The sequence below is a fragment of the Phymastichus coffea genome, unplaced genomic scaffold (genome assembly GCF_024137745.1).
Source record: "Phymastichus coffea isolate CEN01 unplaced genomic scaffold, Cenicafe_Pcof_1.1 PCOF00028, whole genome shotgun sequence".
Classification (NCBI taxonomy): domain Eukaryota; kingdom Metazoa; phylum Arthropoda; class Insecta; order Hymenoptera; family Eulophidae; genus Phymastichus; species Phymastichus coffea.
Window position 1 is genome coordinate 2176696 of NW_026706839.1, and position 25665 is coordinate 2202360.

The window sequence follows — 25665 nt, forward strand, 5'->3', positions numbered from 1 at the left end:
CAACGGTCAATGAAACTTCATCAGTTAGACGGTGCTCAGAATTCACGTGTCATTCAAGCTCCTAAAATCTAAATTACTTTAATAATTTTCGTTTAATTTTTTAAGGTGTCCATTATAGCTTAGGTAAAACCTAGTTTATTTTATACTCAAATTATTTATTCGATCATTTTTAAAAGCTGTTTGATGAAGCATAATTATTCAAATAACGGGGAAAAGCTAAGGTTATTAGGTCTGACTACACAAGCTTATTATTATTTACTCTATTTTTACAATATCTATGAAATAGTGAATTTTTTTCTGTAAATCTAAGTTTAGTGAAATTTGTGTTTCGTTTCGTTTTTAATAAATATTATATTTTTAAGATTTATCAGCAATATTAGTAGCTTCACTATTAGATATATTTATTTTGATAAGTTGCAATTTAAACAAATGTTTCAACGAAGTTTGCTCGATAAAGCTTTACCGCACATCTAATATTACATTCTCTAATAAACGCAGCATCTTCTTCAGAATATAATGGGACATTCGAGCGCAACAACTGTAAGCATCCTTCTACTTCTGGTAGTTTCGGCACAGGCTTGGCCATACTATCAAAATTTCCAACAATTCGACCCGTTCCGCCAGAGTCGAGATGTGCATGACAACACGGTTGATACTACCGACAGTATAATTGGTCATTTAGCTCATCTTGCTGGTCAACTTTATGGAGAACCCAACAATGAAACTGGTCTTAAAGTCGCCGAATGGCACGAAGGTATGAATGTCAATCCCGAGGAACTAGGAGAATACGTCGAGGGTGACATTTTGTTTCCCACTGCTATTGTGGGAAGAAATGGAGTCAAGGCCGAAACTGCAAGGTGGCCTGATGGCGTTATACCTTACATCATGAGCCCTTTTTTCAGTAAGTTGTGAATTTGTTTTTGGCATTAGATTATATTACAAAATGTAGTGTTGGACAAGTTTCGACTCGCGGTGACTATTCCAATGCTGAAGTATAGTAACATTATAAGGATTCCCACTACAATGAAAATTAAACTTGAAAAAGATTTTTAGTTACCTTATATTTGTATATTCTTAATAACAGTGTAATGGCGATAAGCCAGTGGCACTATTCAGAAGTTACGTTACTGTTTACGCTTGTGGAATCGTTACTTTTAAAAATGCACTTAAATTGAAAAATCGTTTTTTATTTAGTAAATTTGATTCGAATTAATTTATTCTCTATTAAAAAACCAATACTTTTGAATTATTCTATTACGGTACACATCTTTCAAAACAAAAAAAAAATAGACGAATTTTGGAAATAATGCTTTACAAAATTAATGAGTTCAAATAAAAAATTTTTTTTTATTCCGATTCTTTGTAGTTTTCGTTTATTACAAATAGAGTATAAATTAATACAGATAAGTGAAGACTTTGAAAAATAAACACTTAAAAAAGTATGATCGTTTAAGTTTATCACAAGACGTATAGAATTGATTAAAACGATAATTTTTTTATTCAGCAAAATTGTAACTAAGTTGATACTTTAATTTTTTTGTTCATTTATAAAATTTATCTATTTTGCAAACATAACAATAACAATTTAATAATTTATGGAATAATACCTCGTTACGTGTTCTGGAAAAATTGGAAGGTCAATTATTAATTAGTGTATTTGATTTTGGATAATGAAAATTTAGTTGTCGCTATAACTTAATTCTATCGAAATTAGTAACATAGTCACCGAATAAATTTAAATCAGCATGGAATCTTATGAGACAGAAGGTAAGCAAACGCGCTAACTGAATCCGATCAAAATTATTGACATACGCCTACCGCATTGCACGCACATCTACTCACTAGGTAATTCAAGAGAAAAAACCCAAAAATATCACTTCATTGACATAGTTACAAAATGTTTTCAGCCTTTGCTTAAATATACAGATAATATTTATGATTTGCCTTTTTTTCATATTTGGGTCAGTGCTTTCGCAAAGAAAAGCAAATATTATGTTGAAATAGTTCGTTCTTTTGGTCAATCAGGTCAAATGTTATGTTAATATTATATTAGAGATGTTACTGCACGTAGCTATTAGACGATAATGTGACAGATTAAGACACTCTATTTAACTGTAATTACTAGTTATACTGATTATGACAAAAAGTAGTTTCACGAATTTTAAGTTCTATATCAAAGTACTTTTCCTTCAAACGGTGTTTGTATCATTACTACATTTACTATTCGAGCATTCCAATAAATCCAAATTAATTGCATTATTAACAGACCAAAAGCAACGAAGAGTGATTTTCGAAGCGATGGATGACTACCACAAATACACCTGCATCCGTTTCAAGGAATACAAGGGCGAGGAAAGTGATTATATACGTATAACAGCCGGTAACACTGGTTGTTGGAGCGCTGTGGGTAGAGTTGGTGGTCGCCAAGACGTTAATCTCCAAGTGCCCGGATGTGTCACTAAGAAAGGCACCATCATCCACGAACTCATGCACGCCGTGGGCTTCCTTCATGAACAGAGTCGCTATGAAAGGGATAATTATGTCAGTATTCAGTGGCATAATATTCAAAGAGGTGACTGATTTTATATGTCATTCATACTTTTTGGCGGTCGAGTTTTATTAATAATAATGGAATTCAATTAGCCACTTAAAAAAGTAGATTTGGATTCTCATTAATTTTATTTTTCTAACTAAAATAAAACGACTCAAATTTACAGTCAAGATAGCTTTACAATAGCTTAGAGCTTAGAAAGCTTGAGGTAAATAGTAACACTTCTGGTTCTCTATCAGTCAAAGTCGAGAACAATTAATAGCTCGGTATACGGGGCGCGCTCAACAACAATAAAAGAATTGCCGGGAAAATAAAGTGGCCACTGTATTCAATCACGAGTCTGCACTTTATCGCCAAACTTTTTTTATTAACGGACTATCAAAGCAAATGAAATTAACCGGCAGAGCAGTCAAAAAGTTTTGCAGTGTTTAACGACTGCGAACTCGTTCGTGTAATCGGAACGAAACTTAAATTTGAACGACCATTCGCAAGCTCTACAAGACGATCGACTTAATAATTTATGCGAAACTTAAACAATCGATCCCGAAGAAAGCAACACCGACGATGATAAAAGCACACAAGCATTATAACAAAAAGAATTTATTTGCAGCTCTGTTTTCAACTGCGCTAAAAAGAAATATAAAGCAAATAACTTATTACAGGTCGTGAAACCAATTTCGAAAAGTCACAACGTAGCACGACCGATGCTTTGGGCGTGGGTTACGACTACGGAAGTGTAATGCACTACTCGGCTAACGCTTTTTCTCGCAATGGCCAGCCAACGATCGTCCCAAGAGTAAGTATACCAAAACGCCTCGGTTATAAGGAGCCCAAGGGAACAGATGTAAGATCGCTCCCTAGTGGTTACTTGCTCGTCTCTTTTATTCTATTATCGTCATTCTTTGCTTTAGGCTGAGGTAAATTTATTCGCTTTGCTAGTTATTGCCGATTACCTTACCCAAGCGTGCTGCTAAAATTGCTTCAGTCATCGTGTTTATGATTTACTGCGAAGCTAATTTCTACTTGTATCGCACTTTATTAGAGACGAGATTAACTATAATGAATGTTGAAATTAAATGGAGTGGCAACATTTTTTATTCAATTTATTACAAGGTTCCATGCAATTCAACGAAAGATTCAATAGCTTACTAAAAATTTTCGTCAGAATAGATTTCATATTATGCTTCAAGTATGTATTATTTTTTTAAATATCTGAATTTATCTCAGCTTCATTAATTCTGATAATTTAAAAAAATGTATTGAGAAATTTAGTGAACAAATAATTGCCATTTCATAATTATTAATCAATAATTATGAATTTAATTTAATTTAATTTAATTTTATTTGGTTAAAGCTAAGAACAACGAATACTGTGAGAAATTGCTAAGTTATTTTTTGTATTTAATATTTTAACATACATTTTTAACATTGCAAACTTAACATAATATTGTGTTAATATGCGCCAAGAAAAAGGATACTAAATATATAAAATATTAATATAGAATGTTGCAAAATAACAAATGTACAATACCTACGAATAATCCTGACTAACATCAATGTGCATCTGTAAATTACTGCTGAGAGCATTTTATTCAAGTATACTTTATTCATACAAATACCATTCACATAAAAATACGTGTGGATCTATTTTGATTGATCAAATGAATCCTTTTTCTTGGCTAGGAGCCTAGAAATATTTTGGATTTCATTGCCGAAATCTTCCAGGGAAATAGAAACGCACGAATCGGGCAAAGAGATGGTTTGAGCACGAAGGATATTCAAAAGATCCGAAGGATGTATAAGTGCGCAAAACGGCGACGTAGCAGTAGCTTTTTCTTTTGAGCAAATGTCATTCTGAAGAGGCTCGCACACAAGTGATTCATCCAACGCCATTAAGCCATTGAACTGAAAAGCAAATTAAGAAACCAAAGAATAACAAATGAATTAAATATATGTTAACGTATATTTAAGAGATTAATGTGTAAACTGTTTTCATGCATAATTGAGTAATATAACTGCGTAATCATCCAATGTTTTCACCTGTAAAAGTAATTATTCTCTTATACAACGCAATCTTACTTATGAATGATAACTAGTGAAGCTCTTAAGAATCTCATTTTATATATTTGTGGTTCAATATTATACAATAAATATGAATAAAGTTTCACTTTTTAAAACAAGTGTATTTATTTTCAAAGTTTGTTTTGCGTCTAAAAAAAGAATTTGCGTATGAAAAAGAATGAAAACAAATGAAAGTAGCAATACGAGGTTGATTGTATTATTAGCTAAAATACCAAATCCACAAGATTAATGTGGTGCAATTTTCGTTTTTGCCTTCCATTATTTAGTGTGTAATCGTGTTGTACTTGATCACGAATATAAAGACAAAAAAACGAGGGTTAAATTAGCGACTTGGTAATTGGTATACCAACCTTTTCAGAGCTTTATTAAAACCAAAAAACCAAAAAGAATTTCACATTTAGTAACCTTATAACAATTTCTCTCGGCTGCATTCTTGATACTGACATTTTGCCACAGTGGAAAACTATCTGATTAAAACAACTGTTAATTGTTGACTGCGTGTAATCCTTTCGGATTGCTGATTAATTAGCTATGTTTGTTTATTTAATAATGATTTTGCATAATTTATGTAATCACGTGAATGATCTGACTATCATATTTGCTTATATAATACTGAAGATATAAAATATATATGATTATAAAGGTTTGCAGTTGAGAACCGTGGATGCAGTAGATGAAGATTTCGGGTTCCTCCTGGTTACCACCTTTTATGCAAAACAATTTTTTGTTAATTTGATGTAGTTTTGAAATCTTAACAAATACTGTTAGACGATATCTGTTATTAATAATTAATAATAAATATAAATACATCATCTAAGTTATAAATTTTATTTTCATAGAGAAATTGTACAATTCCTCTGCAAGTGTAAATTCCACGGTTGGTAATAATTTATTTAACAGCAAATGACATTCCGTAACTATTTTTGTACCGATAATTTTGTACTGATGGTACATATATCTACCAATCCTTTATTTTAAAGCTTCACAGTTAATTATTCTGTTATTTCCTTGTACATTGATTTACTTACAAGACGTGTTAATATTTATATAGTACATTTAATCTATTCAAATATTTATTAACTTAGAATTAAATTACTTTCATAATAATCAAAACATTCCATAGAATAGTAGTAAAATTATTAGAAAAAATTATACATAATAGGATATACACAAACTATATCAGATAGATAATTTCTAAAGCTTTTAAAATTTACAAAAATATTTGAGCTACTGTCTATTGTGGATTTGTGAAGGCACTGTTATCTAAAGAATGCAGAATACACAATTAATTATAAAAATATTGTAATTCGGCTTATCCTGAATTGTCATTACATTTATTCGTTTAAGGTAACCATGATGAAGTTTATATTATAACATCTTGATTTACAGTGAACGTAATTTCAGGCAAAATACGTATTGAGAAAAATCAATATCTTCACACTACATGAAATAATAAATTCGTTCAGTTTTCCATTTATCAATCGAAAGCGTAATATTGTTTTCGCAAATTGCCTTTGCAAACATAATTCTGTGCTGTTCTTGATTGACGCGCAATTTTTCGATCCAATAAAGAGCAATTCTATATTTCGTCTGAATGCCCCGTTCGTGGAAAATCAAATAAAAGCAATGAAACATCCCTACAAATGAGGAAGATGTGTATTTCCCACAGCAAGCGAGGTACGAATTCATACGACAAATATTTTCATCTTTCAATGAAATCAACCTAACCAAGCTCTTTTAATGAAATCAGCAGCTCGTTCGCCAATCATGATTGCCGGTGCATTTGTATTGCCAGATGTAACCCGTGGCATGATACTCGTATCGGCCACTCTGACGCCTTTGATTCCACGAACTCGAAGTTGGTGATCAACCACAGCGAAGAGATCTTCGGCTGGGCCCATTTTACACGAGCCTGCCTGATGATTCTCCGGCGCTGTGTCGTGTTTAATTGCGCATTCCCAGTAGGCGTCGCAGCCGAATTTCAGGTGCTCGCAATTCTTCACTGCCGTACGATCCAGTTGGAAACCGTACCTAAGAAAAATACGTATTTCAATTAATTACTTGACGTTATTAATAGATATACCCTCATACATAATATTTAGTCGAATTTAAATATTTGAAGTTGATTAGTTTAGTTAGATTTTAGATTTTTTCGATGTTCAAAAAGTGATCTGAAGGTGGAAACAAAGAAATTTGCTTTCCGAGATCGATCCATCTACTCTATTCAGATGGCTTTACAAACACTGAAAAAATATATTATCGAGAAAGAAGAGTAGTTCTTCACTCTCATAGGTTTTCAATAGGAAACATGTAATGACGAGAGCCAACCCTCGATAAAGCATTTATATCATTCTAATGACGTTCCGCCGTCGGTTTGATTTCCAGTCACTTCAGATGATCCAGTCATACATTTTAATAACAGATTCAATGGGATATGTACATTTTTCAGACTTCAAATTATTTGCAGAGTACGAGATGGAACTGACCCAGCAAACCGTCATAAAAATTATATAGTTGTATTTTTATCGAGGGTTGATTCTCATCATTACATATTTCATTCTATGTAGAACTGGTATATCTTAACGCTAAATGATATTTGAAGTCATACAAAAATATCTCTTTTAATTTGCGAACAGTACTGCAATTGAAATTTCGAACGACTGAATTTCGCAATAATGAAGTATAATTTCTCGAGTATAAGTAATTCAAAGAATTCATAAAGTGAAGCTCGCTAACAGTCGAATGAACAGCTGAAAGCATTTCACAGAGTTCGCCATGTTATTTGGATTCGTGATAGCATCTACAGTTTATGAAGTATTTCATGTCTGCGCACAACGCACATGCGAATTTATAGAGGAATGGCACTCGACCTGAACATAAATAGAAAATCAATTACGCGCAAGCGTTTTGAATGCACCAAAGGCATTTATTTACTGGTTGTAAATTAAGTTATACGATGCATTTATGCGATGACAATACAACTTTGTCACGGCCCATTCATTTCATTTATAGAATTGCGTGTAACCGTTGTTGCTACTTTTTTAATTCCGCCAAAAGCCGATAAGATAAGTAGATTTGCTATTTTATTCTCGAATTCATTTGCTCAGATTGCAGAAATACCAATAAATAAAAATCGATGAGCGATAAAATTATATTCTCAACAGCCTATCAAAGCAGAATCAATATGCCAGAGAGATATTAAATCTACATTTATCGGCCTTTTTCCCCTTTGCATCAATAGAAGCTCTGCTCGTGTTAGCATGTCACAGAGAAAAAAAATCTCTTGGCAATAAATAATAAGATAAACGACGTATGCTACTTACTTCTTTAGTGCTTGAGTCTCGGTGAGGGCGATGCTGAATTTGATACCCTCGATGAGGGCGCCAACGTCATCGGGGTGCGTCAGGTATTTGGCATAAATCATGGGCTTAGCCAAGGGGTCGTTGCTTCTAAGACGTAGATATCCACGACTCTTGGGATGTAGAATCGTCGGGATTATGAGTATCACGCGGTTTTTGCCTTTCTTTTCGCCGACCATGCCCGTTTCCGAACAGTCAGCCAGGTAACCACCGAAGATCAGCTGCACGTCCGGATGATCTTCACTTGGCTCTGCATATTTGGTGTTGATCATTGCTGTCACCTCCGATATCCCTAAGAAGCAAGTTTTTCCAATTAAATTCATTGCAATAGAAATGGTTTATCTTACCCGAATAAAATTATACGGATATTATCGTTCGATCGGACAAATGCTCGGTTCTTGGAAAATCGAATAAATTATACGTAAATTATTAAGATAACACCTATTACTATTATCGATTTTATTTGGAGCGGTGTAAATTATATATCGAATATGCATCGTACACTCATTAATTATCAATGATTGATCTGCACTAAACCCTTATTCAGCAGTTTATTTCTTGATATTTGATAGGTGTATTCCCTCTTGAAAAAAATTGATGTACACTACGAAATGGAATGACACTGGGGAAATTTACTCATTTCCGATTGCCGACGACAAGGTGTGAAATCAATAGATCGCGATTGGCGGCGCGGAGTGTAGCGCAACTACAAATGTAAAAACATCGGTGTGTCCGCTTTACGATCGCGCAGCAAACGTCCGGCGTATTATTCATTTTAGTGTTTGTTAAGCACGCATTAAATCAATTTTATGAGAATCCCCTTGTAGCCTCCGCTGCGGGCGCGACTCACAGTCGTTTGCATTGGTAATGCAATCACACCTCTCTCGAGTGCACGCATAAAATTTATAGCCCGAAAGAGCTGTGCGCGCGACATCGCGGCCAAAAGTTACAGTGGGCTCGCATATTATGCGTAATTCTGCCGCGTCGCCGATTAGCTGACTGCGTTAACGCCAATCGACTTGACGCTAATCCGCTTCGCCCTTCGCCCTGAGTACGTGACCCGTCGAATTACCACTGACATCGCAGTTCTGGCCAAAGTCGCCGAGAATATGATTTTATATTAATGCGCTGCTTGGGAACAAGGCGTACTCCACGCGTTGACCTAATTACTTGCCGCGGAACGCGCTCTGAATTCCTAACTTCTCCTCGGCACCTCGGCACCTCGGACGAACTTGTGCGCAAAAATGATGCAGTGATAAATACGGATTTCACCGATTTTTCACGCGAGCGTTTATCGATTTTCTCGTCGGTTGGCCACTTCATAGTTATGTGGATAATTTACATGCGAGCCGTAAAGCTGATTTTTCGTTCCGATAAGCCAAAAAACTCGCTGAATTTCAGTAATCCTGATGGCGAACGTTGAGGACGGGGCTAATGTGCGCTAATGGCAAAATAAAAAAAATAAAGGGTTTATTTTATCATACGAAAGCTCTTCGGGATATTTTACTTATTGCAGCCTGGTGAATTTCGAATATGATGTCGTACAAAACGAACAGAAAAAATGCATTTGAATTCCAAATTGTTTCGGTGAACAGACGGAGAGTGCAAAAGATTGGCGAAATGATAGATCGTAATATTGAAAAACTCTTCTAATAAGCTACAGCACCAGCAGCACTGCAAATCACCCGACAATATCGTGAACGGTGCATTTTCCACGCAATCCACTAGAAGCACCGGTTAAAATCTCAATACCTTTTCATTTGCTTTATTGGCTCGTTTGCATTCTCCGCGCGCGTAACAACGGACAAAGAGAAAAAGAAAAAAAAAAGAAAAAAAGGATCGGATATATCTGGCGATGGACGCCATAATAGCTGGCTCGCAAAACATCGATAATCTCAGCAATCTGTCGAGCGGGAGATCTCGGAATACAATGGTGAGATTGCACAATCCGGCCGAGAGCGGGATGGTCCTCTCTCAAAGTACTTAATCAGCTACGCTCGCGAGACGCCAGCGTTTTGTGTTTGCTTGCCTCGCGCGCAATTACGTGCACCACGAAAGGGACACCACGGCGGTTACATCTCACTATATATGTATATATATAGAAACATGTATGTGTCCACTATGCCTGTTACCCGGCATAAACTTTTACGTAATTGTTAGAGAAGCTACACCAATTTAACGAGTCTGTACCTTATATCTACGACTACGCTTATGTTTATGTCTTGAATCGATTCAACTGTATTTAGCTATTTTTCATTGATTTTCTAGTTTCTTCATACATATTTACATGGTAATTTGACGTTACCTTTTCAGTTGATGTTTTTTCAATGTGAACTGAACGCAAGCTTTGCAGCTGAAAAACACTATTTCGATATTAATGATATTTTGTCACTCATTATTTCTTGAACAAAATTTGAAGTACCCCGACAACGTTTAGTAATTAATCAAGCTTCTTATCTTGTCAAAATATTTGAGCTTATCGCATTAAGTATTGAAACTATTTCTTGTGTTACATTTACTGTCGGGTATGAAATACGCCCGAATGACTTTACACATGGCGAGAGAATGAAAATAAAAAGTTGAGCAGCTACAAGGTTCATTGTTAAACGTGAAACAAGGGATAAATTATTGTCGCGGCTCAGCTAATTTATAATCCCACATAATGAAGTTAAAGCCAGACACGAGGCAAGGCTTGCAGAATGTATCTGCCGGTCAGCCGCGATAATTTCCAGTCGCGACGGCTATTTTCGTTTTGTTTCTTTTCATTCTGTCTCATTCCGTCGCCAGCTCATGAATAAAATGCAATTTCGCGGGAGGTAATACCGAAAGCAATGCACTTTTCTGCGATTTCATTTTTCCTATCTCTCCGCGCGGCATAAGGGTCGAGCCCTCGAGGCTTTCATTCATGTAACACTTGTGCGCTGCCCGAGGGTATGCAACTTGCCCGCGCGCGCGTGAATATTCGATCGTAAATCAAAAAGTCGCGGCGCCTTTCAACGCGCCGCTCTTTAAGTGATTACTTTCCATTTTTCTGCTGCACCACGGAAAGTCCAGTTTCATTAGGACGCGAATGAACGAGATGCACAGGTCGCGTGCGTAGCGTACGTCGGGGTCGTGCGCGCTTGTCCGTCTCTCCCGCTCTCTCACCCAAGCGAGATGCATTTTTAATTGCCGCCCGGAGGGGAAAGTTATGCACGTAACGTGTCTCGTTGGGGCAAACTACGCTAAAGGTTGTATTATTGTGGGGCTTCCGCGACCGTTTTTCAATGTGCGCTCTACTTAGAGAGCTCTAGCTTACACCATGTAATTTTAGATGATACTCCAAAATTACTTTGACTGCTCTATAATAATACACTTGGAAATTGTCATATTTTATCGTCTAATACAATGCCATTCAGAAGTATGCTCTTTATTTAATGAGAATTTAAATTATAATTTAATGCATCGTACTTTACGCAAAAATATAAATAACTTTGACAATCACTAAAATCGGTGGTGTGCTGCTAAACTACAATTGAAAAGTTTACCGAGCAAAGCTCGTTAAAGTAAAATGTGAAAAATTATAATTTTGCAAAATGAAGAGCATACTTCTGAATTTAAAATTTAAATCTTGCAAAATTATAATTTTCCACATTTTAGTTTAACTAGCTATGCTCGTGAAACTTTTCAATTGTACTTTAGCAGCGCACCACCGATTTTGGTGATTGTCAAAGTAATTTATAGTTTTTGTAAAGTACGATGCATGTTTTAATAGATTCTAAATCAATTCAATATAATATACGGATACAAAATTTAAAAAATGTATCTAATTTATTTGTTGGAATCGATTGCCATACATAGACAAGATAGCAGTCACTGATAATAGTTATATACAATTGGGGAAGTACCATTCGAAACTTTATTTCAATAAACTTTATTACATGAACTAATTGAAATACGAAAAAGATAAAAGTCAACTAATTATAGTTACTGTTTTAAACCAATTGCATAACGGTCATTTGTGCTAGTGACGTTCAAAGTTATCACTCGATGGTAGCTATAAAAAAACAAAATAAAATTGATGTTTTAAATGAATAAGTATGTTTATCAGGCAGCACTATCAAGCTATCAAAAATGGAGAAAAAAGCTCGCGCGTCGGCGTGCACAACGCTGGCACGCCAATACATCAGACATACGAAGCTACCCGAGAAAAGATAACAATCAATCCGACAGAGCTTGGCGCCAAGAAAAAGAAGGCCCCTAATTCATCTCTCGCTGCTTAATAAATGCAGCGGCTGAGGCGATTCGGACATATGATAAAATCCGCGTTGCACCGTCATTGATCGCCGCTCGCTCGCGGGCGCGAAACAGATTATTGCGCAATCTGCTTTCACTGGCTGCTGCATGCAGTAGTGCCTCGCGCTAGCACACTATGATGAAGCCGGAATTTCATCGTGAGATGCGGCGCGCTATCGTTAATGACGGGTGGTGCCGTGCAAGCTTGGTTTGCGAGCGAGTCCCGCATCAGGAATTCGCGATCGTACGTGATTTGCTGAATTCCGATGACTAAAAAATTACCGTCAAGCGTTAATGTAGTCGATGCTACGGCGCGTTCAATTGTGTTGTGATACAATTTTATGAAAATCTTCATCGTCGAGGAATCGTGTGCTTACGAACAGTCGATGAAGAGGAAATATTGCGTCGAAGCTTTAGGAAATTTCCTCTCAGCAAATTAAGCCTTGAAAGTTTTTCCTGGAAATATTCCGCTTCGCTTAGTCGTACATTTATGGAAGATTGGAATGACAGATGCGAGTGATGACTTTCTTCGTGCTTGAGTTGATATTTACATTTGGCACGCGAAAAGAATTCGTCAAGGTGACTCCGTGCATAAATCACATTTTTTAGAATTCAATCGCATTTCTGTTGGAAAAAACACTGAGAAAGGAGGAGGTAGGAGTAATCACGAGAAAGTTGCTGATACGTACAAAACTAGATTAATAATTCACAGGAGCCGTTATTGCAGAAAGAGGCAACGGCATTTTACGAGTCGCGCAGTATTCCCGAAAACATCGGAGTCGTGCTTTATCTCAGTTTTGCGCTCGTCTGAGCATACACATCCGTTACTACTTACACTGTTTGGGGGGGAGTAGCGAGCGCAGCGTAAAATCTGTTCTCCTCTCACGGGAATATATGAAAATTAGAGGCGCTCGGAGGCGGCGCTCGGCGGCGGCGCCCAGTTGTTTATTGAACTTTCAACAACAGCTTATAGTCCCGAGCAGTGCGCGCACGATGAAAAATCGCTCTTTACCTTCCAAAATATGAAAGTGTTGTAAATTATGCCCGTTTACGTAATATCCTAGCAACAGCTGCTTTACATGCGCGCAAAATTCTATTTGGGAATATAAATGAGCCAATTTCACGCAGCCTCCAAAGTACGCGTTGATGCTGTCAACAACAAGTATCGATTCTTGTCTTCTCGCCGCCCCCTCGAAAACGAGTAATTGTACGGTTAAGAGAGGCGCTTCAAGGCACTTTCGCCGTGGGAAAAGTGTACTGTCATCTACCTATCGATCGGGAACGTAGTAAATCAAGCACCATCGGATAATAAATCAGACTCACCGGTGCCGGACATCAGTCCGTCCCTGAACAGCAAGTACTCCATCGCGGTGGCCCAATTAAGTGGAGTAGTGTCGGTGTCGTTGATGGTAAAGGCAATCGCGTAAGCAGCATGATTGTGCAGATTCCTGCCAACTCCCGGCAAGTCGTGCACCACGGGCACTCCAACGGCCTCCAGTTCCTCTCGAGGTCCCACGCCGCTATTCAGCAAAACTTGCGGCGAGTTTACTGCCCCTGCACAGATCACGTACGACTTTCTTTGGCTTTTTGCATCGGCTTTCTCGCGGCTATGGCACGCGAATAAAAGCTGGCTGTGTTATTTTGGATTTCGGAGGGTGGGAGTAGTGTCCTTGCGCAATAAAACTTGACTCGATCCATTTTTCACCCAACAACGCTGCGTCAAAACGAACGAGCCGTAACTTTAAATTGCGTTTCTAACTTTGTTCTTTCCAACTTTTTTCTTTGTGTCTGTTACAAGCCAGCGGACAATTTTTCAAAATCCCCGGGTGGTCAGTATACACCAGTGTCAAATTGACTCAATCAAACTAGTGCAATTTGTGAAAAATTGCTGTTTCAGCAACTTTGTTACGATATACGTATAGTCAGTGGACATACCGACCATTTTCTGTGAAGTTATTGGTCGTCGTAAAAAAGCCAAACGTATCTTGATGGCTATTTCAATACTGATTGAAATTACTTACCTGATCAAATCTATTACGAAAGTTAATCAACATATTGTCGCATAAAAAAAAAGTAACTTTCATACCTCCGCTGACAACGACTTCCTTGTCGACAGCCACACGATGCAATTGTCCGTCATGCACGAATTCAACTCCCACGGCTTTCTTGTTTCTGTCGAAGAGTATCCTCGTAGCAGTGGAATTGAGCATAACGTGAAGATTGCGCCTGTTGCGCGCTGGTCTAAGGAAGGCTCTTGCGGTCGATAGCCTCGAGCCGTTGCGCGACGTTGTCTGTGCTATCGCGAAGCCTGTGTGGGTCCTGCCATTCAGATCCACCGAATCGTAACCTACATAACCACGTTTCATTGCCAATCATTATATGTTTATCCATTTGCTAACCTACGTGGGTTACAATTCAACGATTCAAATAAAAAGCGTGGCTGTACGCCTCTACATGCCGAGTGGGAGAAAAATGTACCTAGCTACTAGAAAACTCTAAGCTTGCGCAAGCCGATAAATAGACAAAAAAGCAATCGTGACGTGGGTGAAAAAGGGTATCTAACAAAAAATAAGAAGAGAGGTTTAATTTACAGCTGCGAAACAGAATATAAAAATAAAATCGAAAGGACACAAAAAATCTTTTACGCGCGACGTCGCAAAGAAAAAGAAAGAAGAGTCGAAATTATTTTTTGATAGCGCTATCGAAAAATAATCAAGAAGTCTCGCGCAGAAAGGAAAGGTGCAGCCTGCAACACAGCGACAGAGAAAACGATCGAATTGTCGGGCTAATTTGCGGGAGGATAGGCGGCGGGTGGGTGGGGGAAACGAATGCAAATGCGAATAGTGGAGAGAGAGGGTACATGTTCGCTCACCCATTTCCTTGCCAGCCTCGAGGAGAGCGTGACTCAGCGGCGGGTGATAAGGGAATTGGGTGACGGTGAGTGGTCCGCCGACCCCGTGATAGCCGTAATCCATGTCGTTGACCTGCAGATTGTCCTCGCTCTTGATAAAGTGGGCAAGCACGTCGTCGTACGACCAGCCTGGATTGCCGAGCCTCGCCCAGTCGTCGTAGTCCTTGCGTGAGCCGCGCATGTATGTCATACCGTTCATCACCGATGTGCCGCCCAACACCTGTCCGTGGACGCTTTATTACATCGTACTTCATTCCACCTTCTACTACCGCAAGCTCAAACGCGTCCGGACCAGATACAAAATAACCGCGAGGATCGCGCAGTCATGCAAGCTATTCTGTACAGCTCAATATTTTATTTCGGTATTTTATTCTTTTTGTCGTTGGGGATATGCGTTTTGAAAACAAGGTTTCTTTTTAGCCTTCGTATCGATATCGCGCCATGTAAAGTTCACTGGATAGAGAATATTGTGTTTTCATTTTTCTTTTTGAAAAAAAACAAACAACATCAATCAGGCAAATATAAAGCACTCTATATTCGTTCTCTGCATATCATGTATTCACAAAAGAAAATTAAATTTGTGCGCTTGATGTCAAAAAAGCACAGCGGTCATCGATCTTCATTTTTTCACGTATATTTTTATTAAGCACAATATTAGGTCTAACAACAATATCCGTGAAATAAGCGGATATGATAATTTCCGGCATATTTTCTCAGTAATAAATGCAAAAATTAAGAGGAAAAAATCGCATTCAAAGGATTGTCAAATTTAATAGAATGTGAAGGCAAGGAATTTAAAGAAATGTTTGCTCTTGTTCTACTATCTACTATAATAACAAAAACTTGTTATTTTAGTAGAACATGAGCAAATTCAACAAAAATCCACTTGATTTTTATTAAAGGTGATTCTTGAAAACAAAAAAAAAACGAAAAATAAATGCACGAACCTTTCCTCTTGGCCAAAAGCATTTTCGGTCTTCCTTGTTCAGACATGCCTCATCTTCGCTCTCGGTATAATACTTCCAGTCGATATCCGAGTGTAGGAAGTTGAAGAAAAAGGAAGGTATTTGGGTGCCCGTCGGCTCGTCAAGTCCAGCCTCTAAAAGTAGTACTGAAAATCGACTTTCCTCCGATAACCTCGAGGCTACTGTTGCTCCACCGCTACCTCCTCCGATCACCACGAAATCATACCTGGATATGAAAAACATGGAAACTCTCAGCCGCAAAATGTATGCAAAAAAAATGAAGCTCGTGTCGAAAGTTTCAATTTGGATCCTATGTACAGCATGACTGCTTACATAATCTTTTTTATTATTCCACATACCGAGCATTCAACAGCGTACTGAAAGTTTACGAAGGCATTAAAACATTACAAAAGAGCCGTGGGTTGTCGTAGCCGACAGCTAAAAAAGTCCGGATCATTCGAACCCACACAATCAATTTTCGGCTCAAGTGAAAAATCACTTTGACATGTAGTAAAATGATTTTCAAGCAGACACTGGGGTAATCAATTTCTATATGCGTCGAAGGCAAAAATTGATTGATGTTTCAAGTGCACATCGATGCGAATGAAAACTAGAAAGTCTTGTTCAATGGGCTATTGCGATATGAATCGAGACTTTCGCAAGAATGGAAACGCCTTTCAGATATTTTATGTGAATCCATCGATTAATAATAAATCTGACAGAAACGTCTATCTTTCCAAACGAAGACAAGTGATGTACTTTTGATTCCATATTAGTTTATATAATTAAGTCGATTGCAAATGAGAAAATTGTGTGCCCCAGTTCTTGCGAAATTCATCATTATTTGTTTGAAAGGACATCAATGAAAACTAGTACTGCACGTGAAAAGAAATGTAAACTGATCTGCACGGTTAGCGACTGCACCAGCAGGTGGTGCAGCGCAACCAAGTGTACCAAATCCCGATTATTGCAACGGCATAAAGCATTAGAGTCCAGAGCAAATCCCCGGCTGGCACTTGGGGGGCCATAAAGTGGCCTTAGCCCGAAAGCCCATAAATCGGCTGATACTCGTCGTTCGGTTACTAGCTGCAGCAGCAGCAGCAGCAGCAGCAGCACAAGCTTTCGAAGTGGGTTAGCGAAAGGTGCGCAGTTTCTCACATGTATACTCGAGAGAGGGGGGGGGGAAGAAAACAGGTTAGGTTTGACGTAATTTCATTTCGCGGCCGCGCGGAATCACTTTCTACCACTCTATACTTCGCGGTTTCCGCGCCGTGCAAAGCGAGCTCACGACTTTTCTTTTCCTGTCTCCCAAACGCTCGTGCCGCCGCATCCTCTCTGTGTCCGATTGTTTGGTAATTCTCTCGCTCGCAACGCGCCTAGATACTCTACAGCTTTTACGCTTTTGCGGAGAAAACAAGCATCTTATTCTTCTTCCGTTCCTTGGCCAGTATTATTTTTGCCATTGCTTGGATGGTGTATTCTTGCCGCATAATATTTGTTATCATTTCTGCTTATATCTGAACATCATTCTAGTTTAATGATTGTCCTGGGTTTGTCTGCTTTTTTTAAGCCTCTGCTATAAAACTTGTTGCCTAGCTCTCAAACAAGATCAACGTTTGGTCAGAACAAATTACTTTGATATTGTAATTAAGGTAGACCGTAAACTATGTCTCGGGTCATCTGCTGTAAAGTACGCAATGTGCGACGTAACGGGATCCCATCAAACGTATATCTCACGTACCGAGTTACTCAGTCGAAAATATTTTCGCGAATTCGACGATGAGATGCGAAGAACGAATAATTATTCGAATGGATTTTCGACGAGGCTGATTCGTGTAAAACAGTTCGTGCCAAAAAAGTAATATTCCGGTAATAATGCATGTACGAAAACAATTATAAAAACGTTCTATGAAACCCGCGTTAGTTCTTTTCTTAACGCAGATATCAATAACTATGTTAATTAGAATGATGGAGAAAGTTTATACCGACGTTTGTATACTAACGTATAACTATTTATATATAACCTTTCTTTTATCCAGTGTAATAATAGTTGAAACATATTTTTCCATCACAGTTACTTCGAGAATCATATTGTATTAAAATAATCCTTAAAAAAAGTTGTTTATTTCAAGTAACCTTATCGCGCGCACGTACGACGACCATTAACTGAACAATCGCCATAAAAAAAGAGATCTTGAAAACGGTTTCAAAAAAAACGAAAAAAGAAGGAGAGAAAGAGAGAAGGCTTGCAGCCAAAGATAGACTCTGTGTGCTCGAGTTTTTACGCGGCCCATCAAGTAGTAACAGCCGTCTAGTCGTTAAGCCATTTCAGATAAGAGGTTCTCGTGCTCTCCACGAGGACGACTATTTTTTTTTCGCCGCCCCGAGTGCAATGGTGTCTCGTATGATAATGGCCGTACCGCCAAACAATTTCGGATGAATTATATCCGTGCAACAATTGACAAAGAACGAAGCATTATATTTGCACGAAATAATTGCCGAAAAAGAAAGTAGAGAGCGTGTTTTGTTGCTAAACAATGCACAGTGTGTAGTCGATAATAATGTATGTTCATGATGGAGATTATTTGTGCAGTAAACGAGCATTTTGGTATTGTAATGTTAAGGACGGTATATTAATGATATGCTCTTGGGCAACATAATTCACGCTGGATCCTATCTGTAAATGCGGCGAGGTTAGAGACCCACTGAGGCCTCTCGATATATGCCTACGTGAGCATGTCGATGCGCGAAGCCCGTGAGAACTAATTAGACCATGAGTAACACAAGCACCAGCCAATGCTGTGCCTAATTGCTATTCAATTTCGGGTACCGCTAGACAAGACATACGTATTCATATGCGGCTACTTTTATTTAAGATACTTCATATATCGATTGCTGTCTTTGTCAATATTTTCGATTATATTCCATGATTATGACTGCGTGGCATGAAATTTAATTGTGTCACAGTTCAATTTTGAAAACACCCGTCGGGAAAAATAATTCTCGATATTAAAAATATTCTTTTCATCGCATTGAACCACGATATAAAGTAGCGGGTATGTTAATCAATACGAAAGTATTTTAAAAACAAATAATAGTAAATGATGAATAATGCTTGCAATAACGATTTCATCATTGACGAATTTACTTATGAATATAACCGATTATATACTTCCGGAAATGTTGATATTGCAAATTATTTTTATATTTCACACATGACTTCGATAAGTACAGTCTATCTTTTCCAAATAGTTTCATATCGGGTTACTCGGTCAACATTAGGCCCACTTAGTTCAAAGGTCCAATAGTAAGAAGGGTTGCTTTAAATTACGATAACTTGAGCCAATCACCATTGATTGATTACACGTGGTATCGTTGCTTATGTAAACTTTAAACTTAATCTCATGGTTTGAAAAATATAAACACTTTTTAAGATAAAAGTCGAATGATACCTTGGATTAACACGTCTTTGATGTATAGGCCTATTGCAGGGATCCTCGAGATCGCATTGGCTCCTGAGGAAAACTTCAAGTAAGCCCATAAAGAGCATAAATGATGGTCCGCCACATGTTGATGCCAACGTCGGCCCTACGGCAGTCGTCAAAGGGCAATTGCAACTCATCTGTAATCCAATATCCAATTATATTCGGTAATGTTCTTGAAATCTTATTAACTGGCGACATTGTGGAGCTATTAACATATCCGACATAACTGACGCATTTGGGTAAATTGATGATTATCGATTTGTGACGATAAAATGGTTTCAAATTAATTCTGCGATGTATAGATAAATACATATATACACACACACATATTATGTAAGTCGCTCGCTCGAGCGGGTTCATCTCATTGCGCAGCGACATTTATAATTGTGACCAACCCGCTAGTTTTATTTTGATAAAAAAAAAAAGTTGAATCAACATATTTTGTACGATTGCTGTGCCTATTGACGAAAAGATCGAAATATTCGAGTACTATATCAACTCGCAAAGGTCGTCAATCTGATGAAATGATTAATTGTGATTTTGCTTTTAAACAAAGGCTTAGTGAATTGCTGAAATATATTTGGCGTTCCATTGGTCGACCCGAGCGGTGAATGAATGCCACGTAACAGAGTAAGAGGCGAAGTAAAAGAAGAAAAGGAAAATAACGTTGCGCGCGGGCAATGAATGAATCTCTCGCTCGATAGCCTGGCACATACAGAGGCGTAAGCTTTGGATGGAAGACGTAACAATGGGGAAGTTTATGAGGGTTTCGGGTACACTAAAAGCACACGTTACGCTTTATGGTGCAGTACGATAGGAGGGCGGAGGGGCGTGAAAGGCACTTCTATAATTGAGATAGTTTGGATTAGAACGAAATCGAGAATGAGAAAGCGGCATCTTGATTTTATTGCTCACACGTGCTATCGCGCGCTCGTAAAGTGCCTCTACGTACAGACGGGATCGCTGTTCCAGATCTCATGTCCAAGCAACAAAAAAAAAAAAAAAATACAGCTCAATTTCCAAGTGTTGCAGCATTGCTTAATAAGAAACTTTGTTCCTCGTCTGCTCCTTCTCGGCGGTGAGAGTTATACGCTCCGGGAGAAGCGAGCATCGACGGGTCATCGGTAGCCAAAAAATGGCAAATATACGCGCGTCTCGTCCGAGGGAGGGAGTACAAGATGATAAAGTGCGAATTGGTTGGGAAAGAAGACGTGCTCTCGAACGAGCGACTTGGGAATTTTGCCAAGCGCAATAAAAGCGAGCTTGGCCAAAAGACCAATGCCAAGTTATTATTACAATGTTTCTGTAAAACAAACAATGACTCATCTCAACCATGAGAGATGGATCGACCGCATCGATGGAGAGCCGTATACTCGACGCTATTGTCGTTTCCTTTTACGGCTTCCTATCGCAAAACGAGAGATAATTCATCATCATAGACAAGAGGCTCGTGCAAGTTCACGAACCCTTCCTGCATCAGATAAACGTGAATTTTTGAGCACTTTGTGAAAGCGTAACCGTTGGATCGATTATATCAGCTGTACAGCCGTGGGCATCATCCTTTATAACAGCACGCGGATCCGACACAAAACGTGTAACCTTCGCTTTCGATACCGAAACGAACGCCTTGTACGACACAGCACGCCGTGGATTTTTCAAAAATGCTAAACTATCGACCTCTCACCCTAGCTGCTGGGAACGTGCAAGAGAAAGCACCAGTACATCTGGCCAAAATAAAAACATTCTATAGGTACTGCCAAGAGAGTGAGAGAGAGAATGTCACGTCGACCAAACATACATCAGAACTGACGCTCATATATATAGATGAAACATTGCCATGCAACATCCGTTACTGTTTTTCCGTTCTTTTTATTGGATGCTCCGCGTAAATATTGAAACACGATATGCCAACAATTAGTTACAAGTAAATACGGTCGAGCTTGAAATAGTAAAATTGAATTGACCACCAGTGTGAAATAAAAAAATAAAAAAATAAAAAAAACAGCGTGCTGTGCTCCTTGCCATTTGGTATTTTTTCGCTGGCGCAGCGAGACAGATAATGGCAAACTAGATTTTCTGCCTACCTTCCCAACAAGGTTGCGCGCATCGAAAACTCAATAAACCGATGTTTTTTTTTCCGCCCCGCCGAGACCTGAAAAATGTTATTACTTTCGTTTCATCGATTACTCGGACTCCGCGAGCACTGCTTTGTTTCTGTGTGCCTCGATTGTTGATTTTGACTCGCGGTTTCACGGTTGAAATCGTGAGCAACGGCGCGGTAATCAATAACTGATAATCGATCGAAATAATACGTACGCGCCTTTCCATTTTGTAATAGTGATTACGCTCGGCTTCGGCATTATGAACCTGACACACATTGACTTACAGCATCATCGTGAAACGTTTACTCTCGCAAAAGAAAGACCCTCGGCAATCGGAACTGGTGAAATGTTCGCGAGGAAGGGGCAAGACAATAAAGCTATTCTTCACGCCGCTTTAATCGGCTTTCTAGCGCAACTCAACTCTCGCGAAGCCTCTCAGGCTTGCGTAACATTTTTACAAGAGGCACCTTTTTCGACTTCCTATACACGCATCCGCCGTGCAGACCTTCCTCGCATTTTTTTTATTACTTGTGCGGAGTTCCGCAATGATTTTTTTCTTTCACCCGCGTGCGTACGTGCGTAAATCGTATTTTCGGAATTCGTAATATTTCACTCGGGCGGAATCAAAACGTATGGGCTCTCGATTTAGTATTGCGTCGCCATGTGTCCCCATATTCGATGAATTTCTGTCCACACGTACGACTGCCTCGATTGACAGTGTGAATATGAACTCGTCAAAATGAAAAATTTGAAATCACTCGATATTCGCATCCAAACGAAGATATTAAAAAATAGAGTATTTCTTTTACGCAAAACGTATTGGAAAATTATTTCACTTTAATTAACGCTGCTCTATTTTATTATTTTATCTGCAATACGAATTTAATCATTCGTTGGTATCTTTATAAATTTTTTTCGTATAATCACGGTGCTTTAATTTGCGTGGAAGGTTTGAATTGAATACACTTGCAGGTACGGGTAAACATAATCACAGCCTTACTTCTAATAATGATGAAAAGGAAATTTTATCAAGGTTGAGTGATCAGCTCAGTCTTTCTTCGAAGTATTCAAATTTTCATTTTTTAGTATTTCAGGAAACTAGCAGGACTTTAAAGTCATTCGCTATCAGATTCGATGGCTGAGTTCGGGCTGGATTTGGATCTGCATGAAAGTCCATTATAAACGAGCAGTGATATGGCAAATATGTACCAAAACAAGATCACGGCGGTCGCGAAATTGAAACCCTACGATTCAATAAAAATGACAATTGTGCATCTAATAATAGGTCTCTAGAAGAAAATAGAGGGAAAGATAAAAAGAAGAAAAGAAAGGTAGCGCACTGTTATCCCCGAAATGTAATTAAACCCTTCCGCGGTTCGACTATCTAATAGCACTCCAAGCTCCGGACAGTGGAATAGCACTCAAAGACAAAAGCCGGAGTGAAAAGCGTAAAAGTATCAGTGTGGCGGGAGAGGAGGGAAAATCGGCACAGCCAGACTTGAACTGCGTGACTGACTGGCTGCTATACAAACAAAAACCAATTGTGCAGAGAGCTAGATCAGCGAATTGCGAAAGTCACGCAGCCTCTGCTCTGTCTCGCTCTTCCTTTATTCCGCTCTCCCGCGAGACTGATCGACGTTGCAATTATCATGTGTCTTCCACCGACGGCTATTGTTGCCGTACTCTCCGAGGATTTTGTGTTTTTTCTTATTCCTGGCATTTATTGAAGCCAAATATGCCTTTGCCGGAAGCGCTATACTGACCTACTGCAACTTTAATTATTTCAACTTCAATCCATTGAATGCCTGTAGCTAATATTTACATGAAGTTATGCGGTGAACAGCCATCGAATATCGATAGTTTCCGCATGTGGTACTTCAAAAGAGGCTTTTCAGCTGCGGCAAATAGTTTGGTGGTTATGTCTAGTATGCCTATGTGGCTATTTCAATTTAACTGTACATTTACTCGATTAGTTCTGTACTTTTGTGTAATACTTACACTCGTAAAGGACAGCAAGTTACGCTGTAGTATCAACTTTATCGAGAGTTCATTTCAATTAATCATCTAGCTCGATTCCGTTCGTGTATCTTTTACTTCAACTTTTGACGACACACACAATTTTATCAATATTATTGCACAATTATATATTATATTATATTAAGAATTTTTTATGTTTATGATTTTAGGCTTTATTTACATTTAATAACAATAGCTCATTTGTCTTTTTCTTTGGAGCTTACGTTGAGTAATTATATGTTGAGCTGCACACAATTAATAATTATTTTAACAAAATTTGATCATCTAAACCGTGTTTAGCATTCCAGACCATTGGGAAGTGATTTTTAGAGGATTCATGTATTGACCAACGTTCATCTATAACCGGATTCATTTATAATGGGGAAAGGTTCCGTACGAACAGAAATAGAGAATATATCGAAGGCGTTGTTCACGCAACTTTCAACAGTATGTAAAATCCATTAACATTATTCGTAAGTTCATATTGTGTTGAACAACCTATCGATATAAGAGGCAAGATCGTAAACGATACTAACGTATATCATTATAACGAAAGTAGTCTACTTGGTAAATACGTATATTATGTGCTGTGCAAGTGACGCAACAGTATATTCAATGATCGGTTAAGAAGTGGAAAATCATAATCAACACCTGACCCGCTTATTTTGGTACGTTTAGGCTAATCGAGAGAGAGAGAGAGAGAGAGAGAGAGAGAGAGAGAGAGAAACTAGCTGTTTGGTGCAAAAATTAGAGATGGATGAAAAGAAAACTATCCAGGGATCTTTAGGGTAATAAAAGTTGTAAAGTGTGTTTATTAAAGACGTATTAATAAAATGTTACATCTAGGTGGTTTATACGATGTATTCTATTGTACATAGTGCATAAATATACATGTATATCAAATCTTAGTAAAAATGAACAATTGTATTAAATATCATATTTTTTTTGGAGGTTCCACTACTCCACCTGATCTAGTTGTTAGGAAATGATCATGACGATCCAGCCCTTAATTTTTCAGCAAATTTGTTCTCTCGATTGGCCTATGTGTAGGCGCGCAAAATACAAAAGGTGATTTCCGATTGAGCGAATCAAGTTGTAGCGGCGCGGCGGTAGCGCGATGAGTGGCGCGGCATAAAATATGGATAAAGTTGTAAGGTCGATGGCCCCTCAGTACATATACATATACGTGCGGTTTGAATTATTCGCATTGCTCTTAATCGACTACCTCTGCTGGCATCGTTTGCTTATTCACGTGTATGATCGATAGATACATGCACGTGATGACGACTCATTGAGATTAGCCCGCGCAGCCGATCGATAAATTATTTCTTGGTGGCTCGTTTTTTTCTTGCGGTACAAGGCGTCATTATGCTTTCGTTATTTGCCTTTGGAAGTTTCCCTGAAATGAGCAGTAAGGTTAATTACAAGTTGATTTTACCGAGCGCAATGTAACGTCCAATTTTGTCTAATCCTAGCTTTTCTTGCGCACACGCGTGTGTAACATCCAATAAAACTAAACTGTTATTGAAATTGATACTCGATTGTTCAAGTAACTTTACAGCGTTCGCGTGCATCATTGATTGCAGGTCGTTAATGATTGGCGTACAGCGAGACTAATTATCATTTTACAATGACCAGCTGCTAGTGTTTTAGAGAGAATAATTAATTGCACTCTTGATCAGTGACACGCAGATAAAGCGTGCCCTTACACGTAATTACAGCAGTTTCATAATCCATTAAACCTACGCAAGCAGCATCTATTATTCAGCTTTAGAGTTGCCATTTCTATGAAAAATAATTCCGCGATGCTTGATTAGAGGGATTTGAAAACAATCGCAAATTTGCGACGATGGTCTAACCGGTCGTTACACGCTCGCGTTGTCTCTTCGTTTCACAAGGATCATGGTGTAGAATTGAAA

The 25665-nt window shown here is 38.3% G+C and overlaps 2 protein-coding genes across 3 annotated transcripts in view; one reads left to right on the top strand and one right to left on the bottom strand.

The window, feature by feature from the left end:
• Window positions 1–516: 516 nt before the first annotated feature.
• On the top strand, window positions 517–4467 carry LOC131662863 (zinc metalloproteinase nas-13-like). The gene is made up of 4 exons (XM_058932834.1): window positions 517–901; window positions 2267–2572; window positions 3214–3347; window positions 4235–4467. Exons 1-4 carry the CDS (start codon window positions 517–519, stop codon window positions 4391–4393), a joined length of 984 nt encoding a protein of 327 aa, XP_058788817.1. The 3' UTR covers window positions 4394–4467.
• A 1293-nt stretch (window positions 4468–5760) lies between these two features.
• Window positions 5761–25665, bottom strand: part of LOC131675783 (glucose dehydrogenase [FAD, quinone]) — a 31773-nt gene continuing 11868 nt past the window's right edge. For both annotated transcript variants that reach the window (XM_058954927.1, XM_058954926.1), the window contains exons 2-8: window positions 19596–19765; window positions 16126–16369; window positions 15140–15398; window positions 14354–14614; window positions 13591–13821; window positions 7957–8284; window positions 5761–6664 (exon numbers count right to left, since the gene is read on the bottom strand). In XM_058954927.1, the coding sequence (XP_058810910.1) occupies window positions 6352–6664; window positions 7957–8284; window positions 13591–13821; window positions 14354–14614; window positions 15140–15398; window positions 16126–16369; window positions 19596–19765 (1806 nt within the window). In that variant the 3' untranslated portion in view covers window positions 5761–6351. The remainder of the gene's footprint in view (window positions 6665–7956; window positions 8285–13590; window positions 13822–14353; window positions 14615–15139; window positions 15399–16125; window positions 16370–19595; window positions 19766–25665) is intronic.